At 46.9% G+C, this 16,208-nt stretch overlaps 1 protein-coding gene across 6 annotated transcripts in view; it reads right to left on the bottom strand.

Moving 5' to 3' along the window:
- CACNA1E (calcium voltage-gated channel subunit alpha1 E) overlaps positions 1–16,208 on the bottom strand; it is a 587,464-nt gene that overhangs the window by 377,689 nt on the left and 193,567 nt on the right. For all 6 annotated transcript variants that reach the window (XM_053209404.1, XM_053209402.1, XM_053209403.1 and 3 more), the window contains one exon: positions 6,485–6,938. In XM_053209404.1, coding sequence (XP_053065379.1) covers positions 6,485–6,938 — 454 coding nt within the window. The remainder of the gene's footprint in view (positions 1–6,484; positions 6,939–16,208) is intronic.

Raw genomic sequence — 16,208 nt, 5'->3', positions numbered from 1 at the left:
AGCTGTGTGGGCGGTGGACAGGGCCATGGGAGGGGCTGGAGCTGAGGGAGGTACAGGAAGCTGGCAGGGCCACCGACAGAGAATCCTTCCTGACTTCCTACTGCAGCAAATCCATTTCTTGAGAAAGGACCAGGCTGCCCCTGTCCTAGTGCCAGGAAGATCCTGACTATAGAATATAAGTCAGGAGAAGCCAGGAGGCAGGAGGCAGGAGGGAGCAGAAGACTCCATCTCTCCAAGGTGCACTAAGTAGACACAGGGTCCTGAGCAACCTTGAAGGAGGGCAGAGAACAGACTCCCCACTTCCTCTGCTGATTACTTAACTGGAGGGCCTTAGGCGGTCAGCAACCTGAACAACCACACTCCTCTTTCCCTGGAAGCTAGCTGACTGGAATGGGTATCAATTCCCCTCAGTGCATTTACTTCATCATTCCTTCAACTGATACTTATTGTGAGCCAACTACATACAAGGTACTGTCCTATACTCTGAAGATAAGACCAAGTCCCTCCTTTTAAGAAGCTTACACTTCAGGAGCACCTGGGTGGCTCAGTGGGTTGAGCGTCCAACTTCACCTCAGGTCATGGTCTCACTGTTCGTGAGTTCGAGCCCCACATCGGGCTCTGTGCTGACAGCTCGGAGCCTGCAGCCTGCTTCGGATTCTGTGTCTCCCTCTCTCTCTGCCCCTCCCCTGCTTGTACTCTGTCTCTCTGTCTCTCTCTCAAAAATAAATAAATGTTAAAAAAATTTTTTTAAAAAAGCTTACACTTCAGTGGAGGGAGACAGACATATATAGAAAGAGAGAGAGAGAGAGAGTCTTTACGTGCCTGTGTGTGTGCGTGTGTGAGTAGCAACGAGGGCTACAATGGGGAAAAAGCAAAATAAAGAGAGAAAGAGGGTGACAACGGAGGAATGCTATGCTACATAGGGTGATCAGGAAGGTCTCTCTGAGCAAAGACCTAAATGAAGTGAATGAGAGTCATGAACGTCTATGGGGAAAGAGCTTTCCAGGTGGAGGGAACAGCAAAAGCAAAATTCCCTGAGGTGGGAATGGTCTGAACATATTCAAGGAATGGCATGGGGCCAGTGTAGGTGAGCAGAATGAATGGGAAGAGATTAAGGGATGCAGCCAACGATGCCTATGTGTGTTTAGGGACATGGGAGAGAGGTCCAAGTGGTAGAGGAGGGAGATCATGTAGAGCCTTAAAGACCGTGCTAAGGACTTTGTTCTGCGGGACATGGGGAGCCAGCCACTAGAGGGTTTCAGCAGAGGACTAGTGTGATAAATTCTAAGGACTCTCTGATGGAAACTCCACGTACTGTCTTTCCAATTCCTCTGCAAATCTTAAGGAAAAAAAGGCAAAGAAGAATCCTTAGCTCCAGTGGGGGAAAGAGACTCTACCAGGGATGCATGGAGACAGGGAGGCTGGTTAGTTAAGAATGGCTGTAGTAACTCTCTTACACAAGTTACTCAAACTCTGTGCCTCAACTGCATATATGGGGATAATAATAGTACCAGTCTCATCCAACTGTTACAAGGATTAAAGGAATTAAAGTATTAAGAGTAATCGCTTCTAGGCCTTTTGGCTAATTGGATCAAGTGTAAAGTATTAAGAATAGTGCTGAGTATCTAGGAAGTACTATATAAGTGTCTACAGAATAAAAATAAAAATAAAAGGTGATTTGGACCAGGGAGATAGTAGCAGAAATGGTAAAATGTGATCTGATACATTTCGAAGGGAAAACTGATGGGGACTGGCAAGAATAGGGAGTCAGTGTGAGAGAAATCAAGATGACTCCGATGCTTCTGGCTCCAGCAACAGAAAGAATGAATGTAGGGGTGCCTGGGTGGCTCAGTTGATCAAGCATCCAACTTCAGCTTAGCTCATGATCCCGCAGTTCTTGGGTTCAAGCCCTGCGTTGGGCTCTCTGCTGACAGCTCAGAGCCTGGAGCCTGCTTTGGGTTCTGTGTCTCCCTCTCTCTCTGCCTTTCCCCTACTCGTGCTCTCTTTCTCTCTCAAAAATAAATAAATAATATTAAAAACTTAAAAAAGAAAGAAAGAATGAATCAGGTTCCATTTTCTGAGAAAGAAAAGACTAGAAGAGAAGAAGATTTGGAGAAAAATTTATATTTTGCTGTTGGACAGGTTTTGCTTGAGATGCCTATGGATGTACAAGTAAAGGTGCTGATTAAGTGAGCAGCATGTAAAATTCAGGGAAGAGGTCTTGACCAAAGATACAAATTTGAGAGTCAGCAGTCTGTGATGGTCACTAGAGGTCCAGGCCTGGGTGAGGTCACCAGGAAGTAAGGGTTGGTGAGAAGAAAACAGGTAGAGGACTGAGCCCCGGGTTCCCTGGTGTTTAGGGATTGGAAAAAGGAAGAGGAAACCAGCAAAAGAGGTAGAGGGAAGACTGTCAAGGTAGGAAGAAAACCTAGAGTGGGGTCCTAAAGGCCATGTGAGAAAAGAGTTCCAAGAAAGACAGTGTGATAGTGGACAGATGGTACTGCTGCTGCCACCAGATCAAAGAAGATGGACACAGAGACCTGCCAACTGTACTCAGCAACGTGGAGGATGGTGTGAGTATGCCAGAGCTGTGGGCTTGACTGGGACAAAGGCCTGACTGCAAGGGGCTCCAGAGGGAACTGCAAAAGGGCTCATCATGCTCTACATCTAGACCTCCGCATGGAGCATCCAGAGTAGACAGTCACAGAAACAGGAGGAAAGGCCTGTAACAGGGGTCCAGGTGCAGGTGGTCAATGTGGTCAAAGAGCTCCTCCAAGCCTCTTTGCTGCTCTTTTCCCAATGAAGTAGGAAGGCAGTTGCAGTTATAAGCTAGAAATGGGCTGGCAGGAGACGTTGGGGTCTGAGCATGAAGGGGTAAGTATGTGAAATAATCTCTAAAAGAGTGTGAGGGTAAAATGGAAAGGGGAAAAGTAGCAGGATTTCTGGGCAAGATCAAGGGCCGACTTGTGGTAGGGGGGTCAAGAATTTACATGAATTTACAGCAAGCCCTGTAGAGATTTCTACAGCTTTCTACAGCAAGCTCTACTGCCCAAGGGCAGGGGAGGAATAGGTGGCAAGTGGGATTTAAGCAGAGGTGGAGTCTTGCCAGACCAGTATAGTGGAGCAACAGAGGGGCAAAGAAGTTGAGGGTGAAAACAAGGATGATGAAGCATGAAGTAGACTAGAGCCGTTTGGGAGGCATCCAGCATCCTTGCCCTTGGCTGATGACTGGCTCTGTATGAGAAGCTGGCAGGAGAAAGGGTTGAGAGGGTAGGAGGAGACTTCAAGGGCAACATCACCATTTTGCTCAGAAAGTATTTTTTGGTTCTTACAATGGGATTTAATGTGATTATTTTATTTTTATTTTATTTTATTTTATTTTATTTTATGAGAAGTAAGAATATGATTGAGAAGGGGAGCAGCAAAAACGTAATACAATCGATCTCTTGTGGATGCCAGCGAGGTTAAAGAACCCTAGAAATCAAGCATTAGAGGGAGTGAACTGGACATAAAAGAGGTGGTGGCCAGACAACAGGATGGTTGAAACTGAGATTAGGGAGCCATGCCCGTTACAAGGTCCAGGCAGGCCATGGAAGTGAGGTCTTGGCAGCAAACATGGAGGGAAAATCATCAGGCAAAGAGATTAAGGATCCAAGAGGCCAGGGTCCCACAGAGATCATTTAAGTGGATACAAAAATCACCAAGACTGATGACAAGAGAGGAGATGGGAGACAGGTGGTAAACTGAGAGCTAAAATCTTTCTGGAATGAAGGGGAGTGACCTGGGAGTCTGTAGATGGCTTCAAGAAAGGGTAGCAGGTGCTATTGTATGATGACAGGAGCTCCAGAGCTGGCATTTTAGGACAGGCGTGAGGAATAAGTCTGGAAGCAATAATAGGGAGGAAGGAGCCACCTACCCCACCTCCAGGCTCAAGAGTATGAGGAAGTGTGGGAGGAAAGGCAACCACCACATGAGGCAGCTGCTGATCAAGCCATGTTCTTGTGGGGGGAGAGGCAGGTACCAGTTAGAACAAGGAGGTAACGGGAATGTCCAGAGAAGGTGGGAGAATGTAGAAGAGTTTTCTGATGATGGAATATGAGTTCCAGACAATGTAATATTAGGGTCTGGGGAGCTGGTGAGGAGCAGGAAGTGGGTCAGATTAAGGCATGGAGAGCCATATGAGGATGGAGTTTGGATGGTAAGGAAAAAAGGCATGATGATATTAACCATGGAGGCCTCCATATGGGCTGCAGCGATGAGGCTGTGAGTGTTGCAGGGCAGAGAGTCGGGTAACATCACCATCTCCATCATCTCTCACTTTCTCCTCAACCCATTCCACCTGGACCCTGGGCCCATAACCCTACTGAAACTGCTCCCACTAAGGTCACCTCCATATTGCTGAAAGCAGTAATCCCTTCTCCATCCTCATTTTATTTGCCCTTTCAGCAACCTCCTACACAGATGATGACTCCTTCCTTCTGAACACATGCCTCTCTTCACTTCCTTGTCCCTTTACTCTCTGTCTTTCCTATTTCCCTGACCCCTCCTTCTCAATTCCTCCACAGCCACACTCAGGAAGGTTGACATGCCCCCAGGCCATTGATGTGTCTGCCCTGTTTCACTTCCTTATGCACCTGTCCAGGTGAAAGCAGTCTCCCAACCATCCCCACCACCACTCCAAGTAGTTGGCTGCTACTAGACCTTGATATCCCCCAACTAGCAAAAGTTTAACTTTAAGAAAGACATAAGAGTTACTCATGCATTGCTAGTCATGGTGAAGCTAGTTTTTCAGTGAGTATTATAGACATTCTTGAGTTAGGCCATATGACAGGCACTGAGTGACATGAAAAATGTGTAAGAGTCTCTGCCCTCGAATTGTTCAGACCCTCTTAGGAAAACAAGACAGAGGTGCAGAAAAATATAATACTTCTGAATATGAACAAATGCCAACTATCAGAGCTGCACAGTATTTCCACAGTCTACTTTCTCCTCCTCATTTTTCAAAGCCATGAGGTAACTGACTTGACATCATACCACTAGTTTGGTCACCCTGGGAATTAGACCCAAGTCTCTTAACCCCCAAGTCGGTGCTCTTGTGGCATCTCAATTGGTGGTTGAGATAGAAGTTAAATACTGTGGGAACTGGAAGGAAAGGTCCTGTGCCATTGTGGAAAGCATGAATTCGAGAACCAGACTGTCAGGGTCCAAATCATGAATCAATAGCAAATCACAGGAACAACATAGTTATTATTGGAGTGACTTTGGGAAAGTCACCTAACTTTTCTGTGCCTCACTGGTTAAACATGGATAATAACTGTACCTATCTCACAGTAATGGTGAGGATTAAGATAAATTAATATAGGTGCTTAGGATGTTGCCTGGCTCTTAGAGCTATGTAGGGTTTTAAAGACTAGCAGTACTTGGAGGTGAACAACAGGAGAGAAGTTGAATGCTGGATGCCCGACTCCTCTCTAAATCCCAGGAGCCTGGCACATATCAGGGCTCACTGAATGAATGAATGAATGAATGAGCCAATAAATATTTTAACATCCATACGAAAAGACATCCAGAGATCAGCTAATCTACACCCCTTTGCACCATCTAGAATGTCCACTGAAACCAGTTAGATAAAGCCTACCATGACCATCACCATCAAAACACATTGATTATTTGCCTTTTTGCACCTGATGACACTTAACAACTCAACAGTCTAAGGAAGAGGAGCTAAAGACATACAAACCACAAGACATGCAAACGTGCAAAATATACACTGGCATCCAAAGGACAAAACAAAGTCCCTAGGTGGGGGTGTAAACCTGGAGCACCAATTGAGAATCAAATGAAATCCTATCTCCCTTTAATGTAGGATTCCTTGGAATGAAGCCTAAGTTTCCAACAGGTATGAACTGGGTTAAAGGCAGTCTAAGAACATAAATCCTTTTGCTCTCCCCAAAAAGATCAGTGATAAAGTCACGGAGGCCACAATCTCTTCCACCACTGAAGACGTGCCCCAAAATGTAATCATTCACCCAAAGCTGACCTTAGAAAGAGCAGGGTTGGCTACATTCCAGAAGGAAAGGTGACGGATGATTCATTCATGCTTTGGTGGCTTCTCCCTGGCTTTATAGAGCTCCTCTTTTCAGGGAAGCTCAGAGTGTGACACAGACCCCAGCTCTTTCTCCAGATCTCAGTAAACAGGTACGCTTTAGAGGGCAGGCGTGACTGCCCCCACCTGACGGCTGTAGACCTCAGTGAGGGTGAATGCAGCCTACAGCTGGTTAGTGAGATTGTGGCTGACCCCAGAGACCTCTCTCCCTGGGTCAAATCCCTCTTGAGCGGCAGCAGGAACAAAGGCACCTGCCTCCCTGGGCCCACCCTTTCCCACTGGATGCCCCGGCAGGGCCACACGCACCCCATCCTCCCCACCGCCGCACTGGGCCAGCCCCCGTGCCCCCGCCACCCGCGCCCACCTTCCCGTACTCACTCCCACTCCTTGCGCCGGGCTTGCGGGGTGCTCTGCATCTTGTGCGCCTCGTGGGCCTTGATGATGTCGCGCTGCTCGATGAGCCCCCCACGCCGCCGCTTCATCACCTCGGGGCTCACCGGGAGGAACGGGCTGGAGCCAGCTTCCAGGGCCGCGCCGCCCTCCCAGCCGGGGCCCTCACCCTCCTGCACCGGGAAGAAGTTGTCGAAGCCCGCGGCGATGGCACGCGGGGAGGCGGGCAGCATGCCCACCTCGTCCGAGGCGTCGGCCTCGAGCAGGGCGCACTGCTGGGGCCGCCATGCCTCCTCCTCAGGCAGGGCTAGGACGTGGCGGTGGCGGCGGCCCAAGGCCCAGGGCTCAGGGTTCCCGCCTGCGGCGGGGCAGGGGGCGGGCTCGGGCAGCCTGCGGCCTGGGCTCGGTCCACGCATCTCCGGCACCATCCCAGAACATTGCTCTGCGCAGGGGAGGCGGGGGAGACAGAAGGGAGATGGGATGGGCGGGGAAGGGGGGGGGAGGGAGAGGCGGGCAAGAGGGAAATAGAGAAGAGAAAGAGGTTAATGAAGTCGTCCTTCACAGCAAGGCTTTGGGCTGACTCGGTGCTATGGCCCAGGCCTGGTCCAGAAACTGGCACACAGTAGGAACTCTGTAAATGATCACTGAACTCAGGAGAATCCACTGTGGACCAGGCTGGGTGCCAGGTGCTGAGTTACCCAGAGTTAAACAAAGTACACTTGATTTTTGCCCCAAGAACTTCACAGGCTAGTGTAGAAGATGGAAGTTACAGCAACAGTCATGTGCAATAGTGATGAATGTCTCAGGATACTGCTACAAGGAGAGAACACCAAAGGCTGTCCTCGCCCCAACTTCAGACAAGCTAGCTGGCTGTTCTCTCCCATTTGTATTGAAAGAATCTCTCTAACCCTTTCCCTAGTGCCCCACGTCCTCTGGGGAAACCCCACCCACCACCTGCTGCCCTGATTCTAACACTCTCTCCCCAGGACAAGACACAGGCAACCTAGCGTTGAGAACTGGATCCCATGTACAGGTTCCTTCCTCCTTTCCTAATGCACATCCACCGCAAGATCTGGGGAGCAGGTGTAGAATCAGATGCCTCTGCTAGCATCTTTGAGCCTCCTTTCCCTTTTCCATGCCAAGGAGGATGTGGCCAGATTTGCCTCTGAAAGATGTACTCATCCAGTCCACACTGACAGGGCTTACCATGTGCCAGGCACTGTGCCAGGGACTGGGCACACTGACATGAGCTGGATTTAGTCCACATCCTCCTCGTGGGAGAAACGGGAAGAACATCGATTTTGACCACACAACATGATGTGCTATGATTGAGGCAGGCCTGATTGCTGTAGGAGCTCACAGTAGGGACATGGAAACCCACTTGGAGGTGGCCGGAAGGGCTATGTGGAGGAAATGGCCCTCATTCTGCATTTGAACAGAGCTTGCCAGGTGAGAAATGGGACCAGATTACAGACAAAAGGAAGAGCATGTGCAAAGAGGATTCAGGGAACTCAAGGATTGAGAGCTCCCATGGTAAGTCTGAGGTCTGGGAGACAGACCTTCTGATGCAAGAGGACCTTTTTGAGATATCTTCTTACTATCTCCTTCCCAGCCAAGAGCCCAACACCTGAATTCTTGGCCTCCTCCCCACCCACATTCCAAGCCACACCACTAGTGACCACAAGTCACACACACACACACACACACACACACACACACACACACACACACACGCCCCTTGGCACTAAGCAGTGCCACATGCTCTACATGCTCAGAAAAGGCCTGGTATCCAGATCACTCAACCGTGCTTAGTGTGCACTGGGGACTGTGCTAGGCCCCCTAGGGAGGCATCTTTCCAGAATGCTACCCTCCAGAACCCCCACCACCTCCCCTGGTCTGAACTGAAAGTCTCAAAAATAGCGAATACTAAAGTGGAATCTTTATGGTGTAGCCATACCATTTTGTCAGTGAGGACGCTGATGTGCAGAGAGGTAGAGACTTGCCCCAGGTCACATCACCACTCAAAGTCAAAGCTGGGAGAGAGCTCAGGTTTCAAGTCCTGGCTCATAGTTTTTCTCACTATATTGACCACACTGCTCTACCACATGAAGCAGAATAAATAGATGCCTCTCCCAGCCACCCCCACATCACACTAAAGTATCAGGTAGACAAGAAGAAGCCAGGATGATCTTCCTGCCTGTGTGATAAAGCCTGATGTGAACACTGAATAGACCTGACTTCCCTGGAGAGAGGACCCTACGATATCCTCCTCTTCTGTCCCTGCCAGTATCTCTAGCACCTGGCCTGCTCTTCCCAGCCCTGCCAGCACCATACCCCAAGTATGGTGATGCCGGGCTGGAGGTTCTGGGAACATGCCGGTCAGTGCTAGATACTCGGCCACCAAGTCTGGGTCAAAGGAGCAAAAGGAAAGGAAGGTAAGGGTCCAGGATAAGCTCGGTAGGAAAGAGAAATGATGGGAAAAATACATTTCAGAATCTGCAAACAGTTGGGTGGGTCCCTAGAAAGAGTGATTCATGTTCTTCACATTGTCATTCTGTCTCAACTCTGCTTGATGGATTTTAAATTTATCCTTCATTCCTACGATGTTTAAATGTCTCTCCCTCACCACACACATGCACGCACCCCTCCCTGGGGTGCTCCCACTCCCTCTGCCAGGCTTCAGCACTACCAGAAACTCAAGCAACCTCCGGTTCTGCCACCAGGAGCCTCCTCTCCCTCATGGTCCTACATGGCTGAGATTCCTGGGCCACCCTCCCAGCTCTCGCCAGGCCACCGGGACCTGGCTCCTGGCATCTGCTTCCTGGCCCACCCCACCCTCTCTGTCTCCTTACTGGATTTCCCTTTCCCAGACACTTTGCCAATCTGAATCACATCTTTGCCAAAATTACAGCAGCAATAATATGCACTGCAGAGCTCCGCTTCAACGGAATCAATTTTACGAATATCAAAACATGAAATTATCTCATCTTTCCTTTAAGAATTCCTGTTAAACAACCCTTCTATTATTGATATAAATGTTCATCAAGGGAATCTGTCACCCCCACTGCCTGACAAGCCGGCCAGTCTCCTGCTCTGGCTATCATCAAACTGAGAAAACATTTACTATCTCAGGCAATTTAGGTGAGTTGGAGTCTACATATTCCAGGGAAGGACATTCGAGTCTACTCTATACTTAGTCTTCCCCCCACCCAGCCCCCAAGTTCTGGCATCCCTGGAGTTCCTCGAGTCTTATCTTTCTATATCCAGAACCTAGTATTGAGTTCAACACATAGTAGGCTGTTGTGGTGGCCATTAGAACTGTTTGCCAAATATTCTGGTCATCCTCCATCCTGGGCACATAGTAGCATGCACTTCCTGGCCCCTGTGGTTGAGTGGGGTCATGTGACCATTTTGGCCAATGAGTTGTGAGTAGAGTGACGTACGTCACTTCAAGGCTAAGCATTTAAATACAGTGTGAGATCTCTAGATCTAGAGGGGCTGGCAGACTGTTTCTATAAAGACCAGATAATAAATAGTTCACATATTGCAGGCCACGTAATTTTTGTTCAACTACTCAAACTCTGTTCTTATAGCATGAACACAGATAATATGTAAACAAATGTGTGTGACTGTATTCTCATAGAACTTTATTTATAAACTTTTGTAAACTTTGCTCTTTCAATTGCATCTCTTGGACTCCATCATTGTTACTCAGTCTATGTCCATGGGGCAGGTTCTACAGCAGCGGGCAAAAAGAGGGAATGGAGACCCATAAAACAGAATCACGGGTGGACTTACTAAATGAGAAGCTTCCTGAGGGCAAAGTTGGTGTCCTGTGGCCCCCAGCCCCAGCCCCTAATGGAAAGAAAACAGGACTTGCTGTTCTGAGATACTAGCCCAAGAATAAGCTAATGAAATCTCCAAGGGCACCCATCTTATTCCTCTAACCCTTGCTTTCTATCCACCTCTCTTCTTTTTCTTTTTTTTTTCTTTATTTATTTGGAGAGAATGTACCTGTGCATTCAAGTGAGCAAGGGAGGGGCAGAAAGAGAGGGAGAGACAGAATCCCAATCAGGCCCTGGGACTGATGTGGGGCTTGGTCCCAGGAACCATGATTACGTGACCCAGCAGAAATCAAGAGATGGACTCTCAACTGACCAAGCCACCCAGGCGCCCCTCTTCTTATTCTTTATTGCTTTGTTTGGCTAATGGGCAGAGGATAGAATTTTTTTTTATTTGTTTGAGAGAGAGAGAAGGAAAGAGAGAGAAGCATAGAGAGAGGGAGACAGAGAATCCCAAGCAGGCTCTGCACTAACCATGGGGCTCAAACCCACAAACCATGACTTCACGACCTGAGCCAAAATCAAGAGTCAGATGCCTAAGAGCCACCCAAGCACTCTAGGGATGGGATTTTTAATTACAGTGGTCCTAAGGAGGAAAAATGACATATCTGAAACCCAGTAGCCCCATTAAAAACTGTTCCCTTGCTTGTCAGTCCACACAGAGTAGCAGGGTAAGGGATCTCCTTCCCACCCCCACCCCAAGCATGTAGCACTGCCAAAGCCACTTGAGCCACTCCTGCCTGCCTCCAAAATCTTCACTCCTCTCTGCCTTCCAGTGTTGGAGTCGAGATCTTCCTCCATGGAGAAATATTACGTCATTTGCACCATCCTTCCCTTTATACAGTATCAGTTTTAATTTTTATTTGTCTACTTTTGATTACTTCAGAAATAATGGCCTATGCATCCCATTGGCTTGTCCGTGCCTCCCAGGCCCAGCAGGGGAGTCTACCACGTTGAGGACATGCATCCTTCTCTCATTGGGTTCATGTCCATCCCACTCCCACCCCTCCACTGCTCACTTTCTCATTCCTCCAGAACATGTGCATCCTCAAGCCACCTTCTGAAAAATAGATACACCAGTAAGTCAACAAAACCTATGCTCTTGTGAATGTACTGTCTTCATACCCTGAAAGTCTTGAGTCCTACAATGAGGAGGAAGTCTCCACTGCATACACCACCTAGCACAGGCTGGGAGACAGTGGGCAGAAATAAGACTGATGGTACTAAAAGGTGAGTGGTGGCTCTGAAGCTCTCCTGGCTTTGTTCCTTCTGTCTGCCCTGCACAAGAAGAGGGCAGAAGGATCCCATTCCCTAACTATTAGAAGTGAAAAATCACAAGGAGGTAACATTTTTTTTAAATGTGACACTACACTACTGAGATGCCACGTTGAGTTCCTCTCTAAAAATGATTCTCTAGAGATGAGAACCGATAGGGTTCATGGGTTTTCTGTAAAGCAAAAGGGAAGGCAGAGAATGACCTTATTCATCATCCTCACCCACCTGTTCAGAGAGGAGACATTCCTGGTGCAGAAATATTCATCCAGGGATTTTTCTTTTCTGAGTCAGCTTGCTACCCAACCACAAGGGAGGAACAAAAGCTATATGTTATTTTCATTCGCTGTGACCTCCCAAGACTGTGGTGCTCAAGCCTTAGTGTACCCCAGAAACATCTTCACTGCTGGTTTTTAAATGCAGATTCCTGGGACCTCCCTGCAGAGATTCTCATGCAATAGTTCTTTGGTGCACTCAGGAATCTGTAGTTTTAATAAACATCTCCTCTACTAATCATGTCTTAAGAAACACTGTCCTAAAAGCACTAAGTAGTTATGAGAAGTTGTGCTAAGTTGGTAAGAGGTGTTGTCCTGGATGAATTAGGATACTAAATGCCCCTGGGACAATGTCCCTCTCACCCATCTTCAGTCTATATCTACATATCCAGGAGTTCCTTGACCCACCCCCACTCCCTGCAAAACTCTATCCTTGCCTAGACTGGCATCGGTTTTGCCCATCCCACATTCTTCTCCATATGTCTATGTTGTTATGGTGACTATTCAAGGACGGGCTAATGTCCAACAGCAATTTGACAGGCTGGTTCATCTTGAATGTAAACCAAGACCAAGGAAAAGACTCTGCTTCAAATATGGAATGATCACTAAGTCTGCCAGAGTCCCTATGGAGGAGTCAGAAGAGCCCATGATCTGGTGTCAGAATCTCAGGGTTCAGGGTACAGTTCTTCCACTTGCTAGTCAAGTAACCTTTGGCAACTCTCTTCTCTTCTCTAGGTCAGTTTCTTCCATGAGGATAATAATATAATATAGGGGTGCCTGGGTGGCTCAGTCGGTTAAGCGGCCGACTTCGGCTCAGGTCACGATCTCACACTCCGTGAGTTCGAGCCCCGCGTCGGGCTCTGTGCTGACCGCTCAGAGCCTGGAGCCTGTTTCAGATTCTGTGTCTCCCTCTCTCTCTGACCCTCCCCCATTCATGCTCTGTCTCTCTCTGTCTCAAAAATAAATAAACGTTAAAAAAAATTTTTAAATAATATAATATTATATAATAATATTATATAATAATATATATTATATATATTATATAATAATATAATCTGTGGTGGGAATCAAATAAGATAGCATCTGGGAAAGAACCTGGAGACTGTGAGTTTACTTACATGCCAAGTAAGAAGAGGAGAAAACTAGTACTAATAAGCACTAGCAATCTCCATTACACTATAATATCTGTATTGTGATAGAACCCCAAAAGTAACACAAAACCATATATTCCAGATAGTCTCTGGAAACAAATATATCAGATACACTGAATATTGGCCAATTTCGTGGGGTATTAATTAACTGCTGGAAATTAGCAACATCATAATATATACAGACACAGGTAAACAGATATATTTTATGTAAAAGGAGAAACCCTAAACATTGTGACAAATGATCGATTCACCAAAGGATCTTGATGATTTGGAAAACAAGACCTCAAAAATGTAAACTGTGGGTGAGTCCTAATAAATTACAGAGTAAGCTCACATCATAGACATATCTATCTCTACAGTCATTTGATTAATAGCATGCCTTCCCACACTAGCCTTTTAGCTACATGAAAACAGAAACCACACTTGCTTTATTCAGTACTGTACCCCCTAGCACCTAGCCCTTATAGGCATTCAGTAAATAGTTATAAAAGGAAGGAATGCATGGGAAAGAGAGGGCAGGGGCAGGAAGTAGAGAGAAAAGACACTATGCAGTCTCCCATACTACAATTTTGCTATGTGGCACATTAGTCCTCTTTAAGAGTTACCTTCTGCAAAAAACCTTACAACTACACTGAGTGGATAGAAGTGGTTTTAAGGGGCTTTTACCTGCAACTTTCCAATTTGCTTAAATATTCATCTTTACTATTCTGCTTTAGAAGCTGCTTCAAACCTCCACAGGATCTGCCCGACTTAAAAAGGGAAGGAAAACTCTTTAATAGGAAAGGGGACTTAATACGTGATGTGCAGAAATCATCAGAAAAAGACAACAGATTCATTCAACAAATATTTATTGAGCACCTACTATGTACTGGGAACTGAGAAAGGCACTGGAAACTCTTTATGATATCACAACAGAAGTCCAGGAGGAAACCCAAGAGGTTAGACCCAGCACAATTAAAAAAAATGTTTTAGCACAGTTACTTTTTAATATAAAGTAAGAATTACTTCTGCAAGACTATCTTGAGATTCCTTGAGCATTTGTGACTTTTCTGGAATTTATTACTTCTCTTACTCCTTCTACTTCCCTAAAGCACACAGATAAAACAGACAGACAGATAGACAAAGACAAAACAAGTCCTTTTTCTGAGGACCTGAAAGGGAGTAGAAAACAAAGAAAAGGATACCACTCCTCAGATAGTGTCTGGAAAAAACACCCACCAGGAGTCAGTAATGGTTACAGCCAGAGAAAAACAAGTATTTCCACCCCCCTGGACTTGCAGAAACAGAGTCAGGGTCCACAACTGCCTGACCTGGGACAAAGAAGGCCTGGTGGGCAAACATCTAAGAGACCACAGGTCTCTGAAAGGTATCTGTCCAAACCACTGCAGCATCAGGCTCAGATAACTCAATCCACAATGCTGCAGAAACTTCTCCACTAGCCTCATTTCCATCAAAACACTTCTCAAGTATCAGTCTCAGGAGCACCAGGAGTCTTCAACTAGAGTCTGATAATATCCTTCCCACCCACGCAGACCCAGATTACTTGAACTGATTTCCTAAGAAGCCCTCTTTTAAAGAAGAGTAAGTTACTGCCGCGGTAAAGTTATGGGTGGGAGATAGCAGCGTTGGTGCAGCCAGATAGAATCTCTTCTCTGATCAGAGTCCCAATACCAGTGCGTGCTTGCAAAGACACCAGCTCAGCAGCAGTACCTCACTCTTCAGCTGGAAGCAGGGAACTCTGTACTGGGAGAGCCAGTCTGAAATGCCACATACAGAAACAAGTGCAAAGCTCTGAGCCCGGCATTCAAGGTCTCCATAGTGTGGCCTCAGGAAGAAGGAAAAGCCTATACCCCTAAGGGCTTTGCATGTTAGCCAGGCATGAGCCCCTATGGTGGTGGCTGTCCATTCCAGATCCTGAGCTCTGCCGCATCTGTCTGCTGGGGCTGGCTCCTCCTAGGGGTCAAGTCCAGATGTCAGACCTGTGTCAGAGCCCAGCCTCTGTCCAGCCACCTCCTCAGCTGTGATCAAAGATATGGAAGATACAAAGAAGCCCGCCAACACGTAGAAAGATGACAGGTTACGAGCTGGACATTCAGACACCAGTGGAAATGGAAGAAGGACACACCGATGACTCCAGAGCCCATCTGGTTTCTGAAAGCTTTTATACTCTCTCCTTCAATGTACCAAAATCTCTGTACTCTGTGTTCAATTTTGTGCATTTTCTTTCTGGTCATTTATTGTGTATTTCACCACATAACTACTAATAATGATATTATAATTAACCTGTTTTTTAAGCCAAAGAATTCATTGAGAACAAAATTTGCATTTCCAGGGATAACATGACCTGAAGGATTTTTTGCTCAATAAATACACAACAGAGTACAGTGTGGGCAATCCCAGGTGTGCAACTCAGACTGGTGCCCCTTGGAGTTGTGCAATATGACACAGAGCACTTGTAAGATTAGACCAACAATTACAACCAAATCGAAAGCGCCTGCATACCTCCAATAAACTAAAAAGAAAACTCATAGTGGGGTGCCTGGGTGGCTCAGTCACCTGAGCGTCTGACTCTTAATTTCAGCTCAGGTTATGATGCCAGAGTCGTGGGATTGAGTTCTGCTCAGCATGGAGACTGCTTAAGATTCTCTCTCTCTCTCTCTCTCTCTCTCTCTCTCTCTCCCTCCCTCCCTCCCTCTGTCCCCCACTTATGCTCTCTCTCTCTCTCTCTAAAATAAAAAATAAAAATAAAAACCCTTAAAAAGAAAACTCGTAGCAAGCATTATGGTTACCTCTTCGACCCTGCCATTCCCCACCCTTGTGAAGTATCTGTACAGTGTGGGCAACGGGCTCCAGGGTGGATTCTGGTTAGATTAAGCCAGTCTGGAGAATCCCATCCTTTCGCCAGTGATGAAGTAAGAGGAGGGTACATGACCCATTTAAGGCCAATGAAATATGAAGTAAAGCTTACTGGGGCTTTTAGGAAAATTCTCCCAACTTGTAAGGAAAGATTTTGGGGGAAGTGCCCTGTCGTCCCGCACAGATGTAAACAGTGGAGCTGTTTACCTCTCCACCAACCTAAGAATGAAGCTGCCACCTGCAGAAAAGCAGGGCCAAGACGATCACAAGCAATGGAAATAAAGCCACCAGATTCAGTCAACCTGGAAGCCACCCC

Source organism: Acinonyx jubatus, chromosome E4 (assembly GCF_027475565.1).
Source record: "Acinonyx jubatus isolate Ajub_Pintada_27869175 chromosome E4, VMU_Ajub_asm_v1.0, whole genome shotgun sequence".
NCBI lineage: Eukaryota > Metazoa > Chordata > Mammalia > Carnivora > Felidae > Acinonyx > Acinonyx jubatus.
The sequence above is the reverse complement of the archived record's forward strand: the minus strand, read 5'-3'. Positions and strand labels throughout refer to the sequence as shown.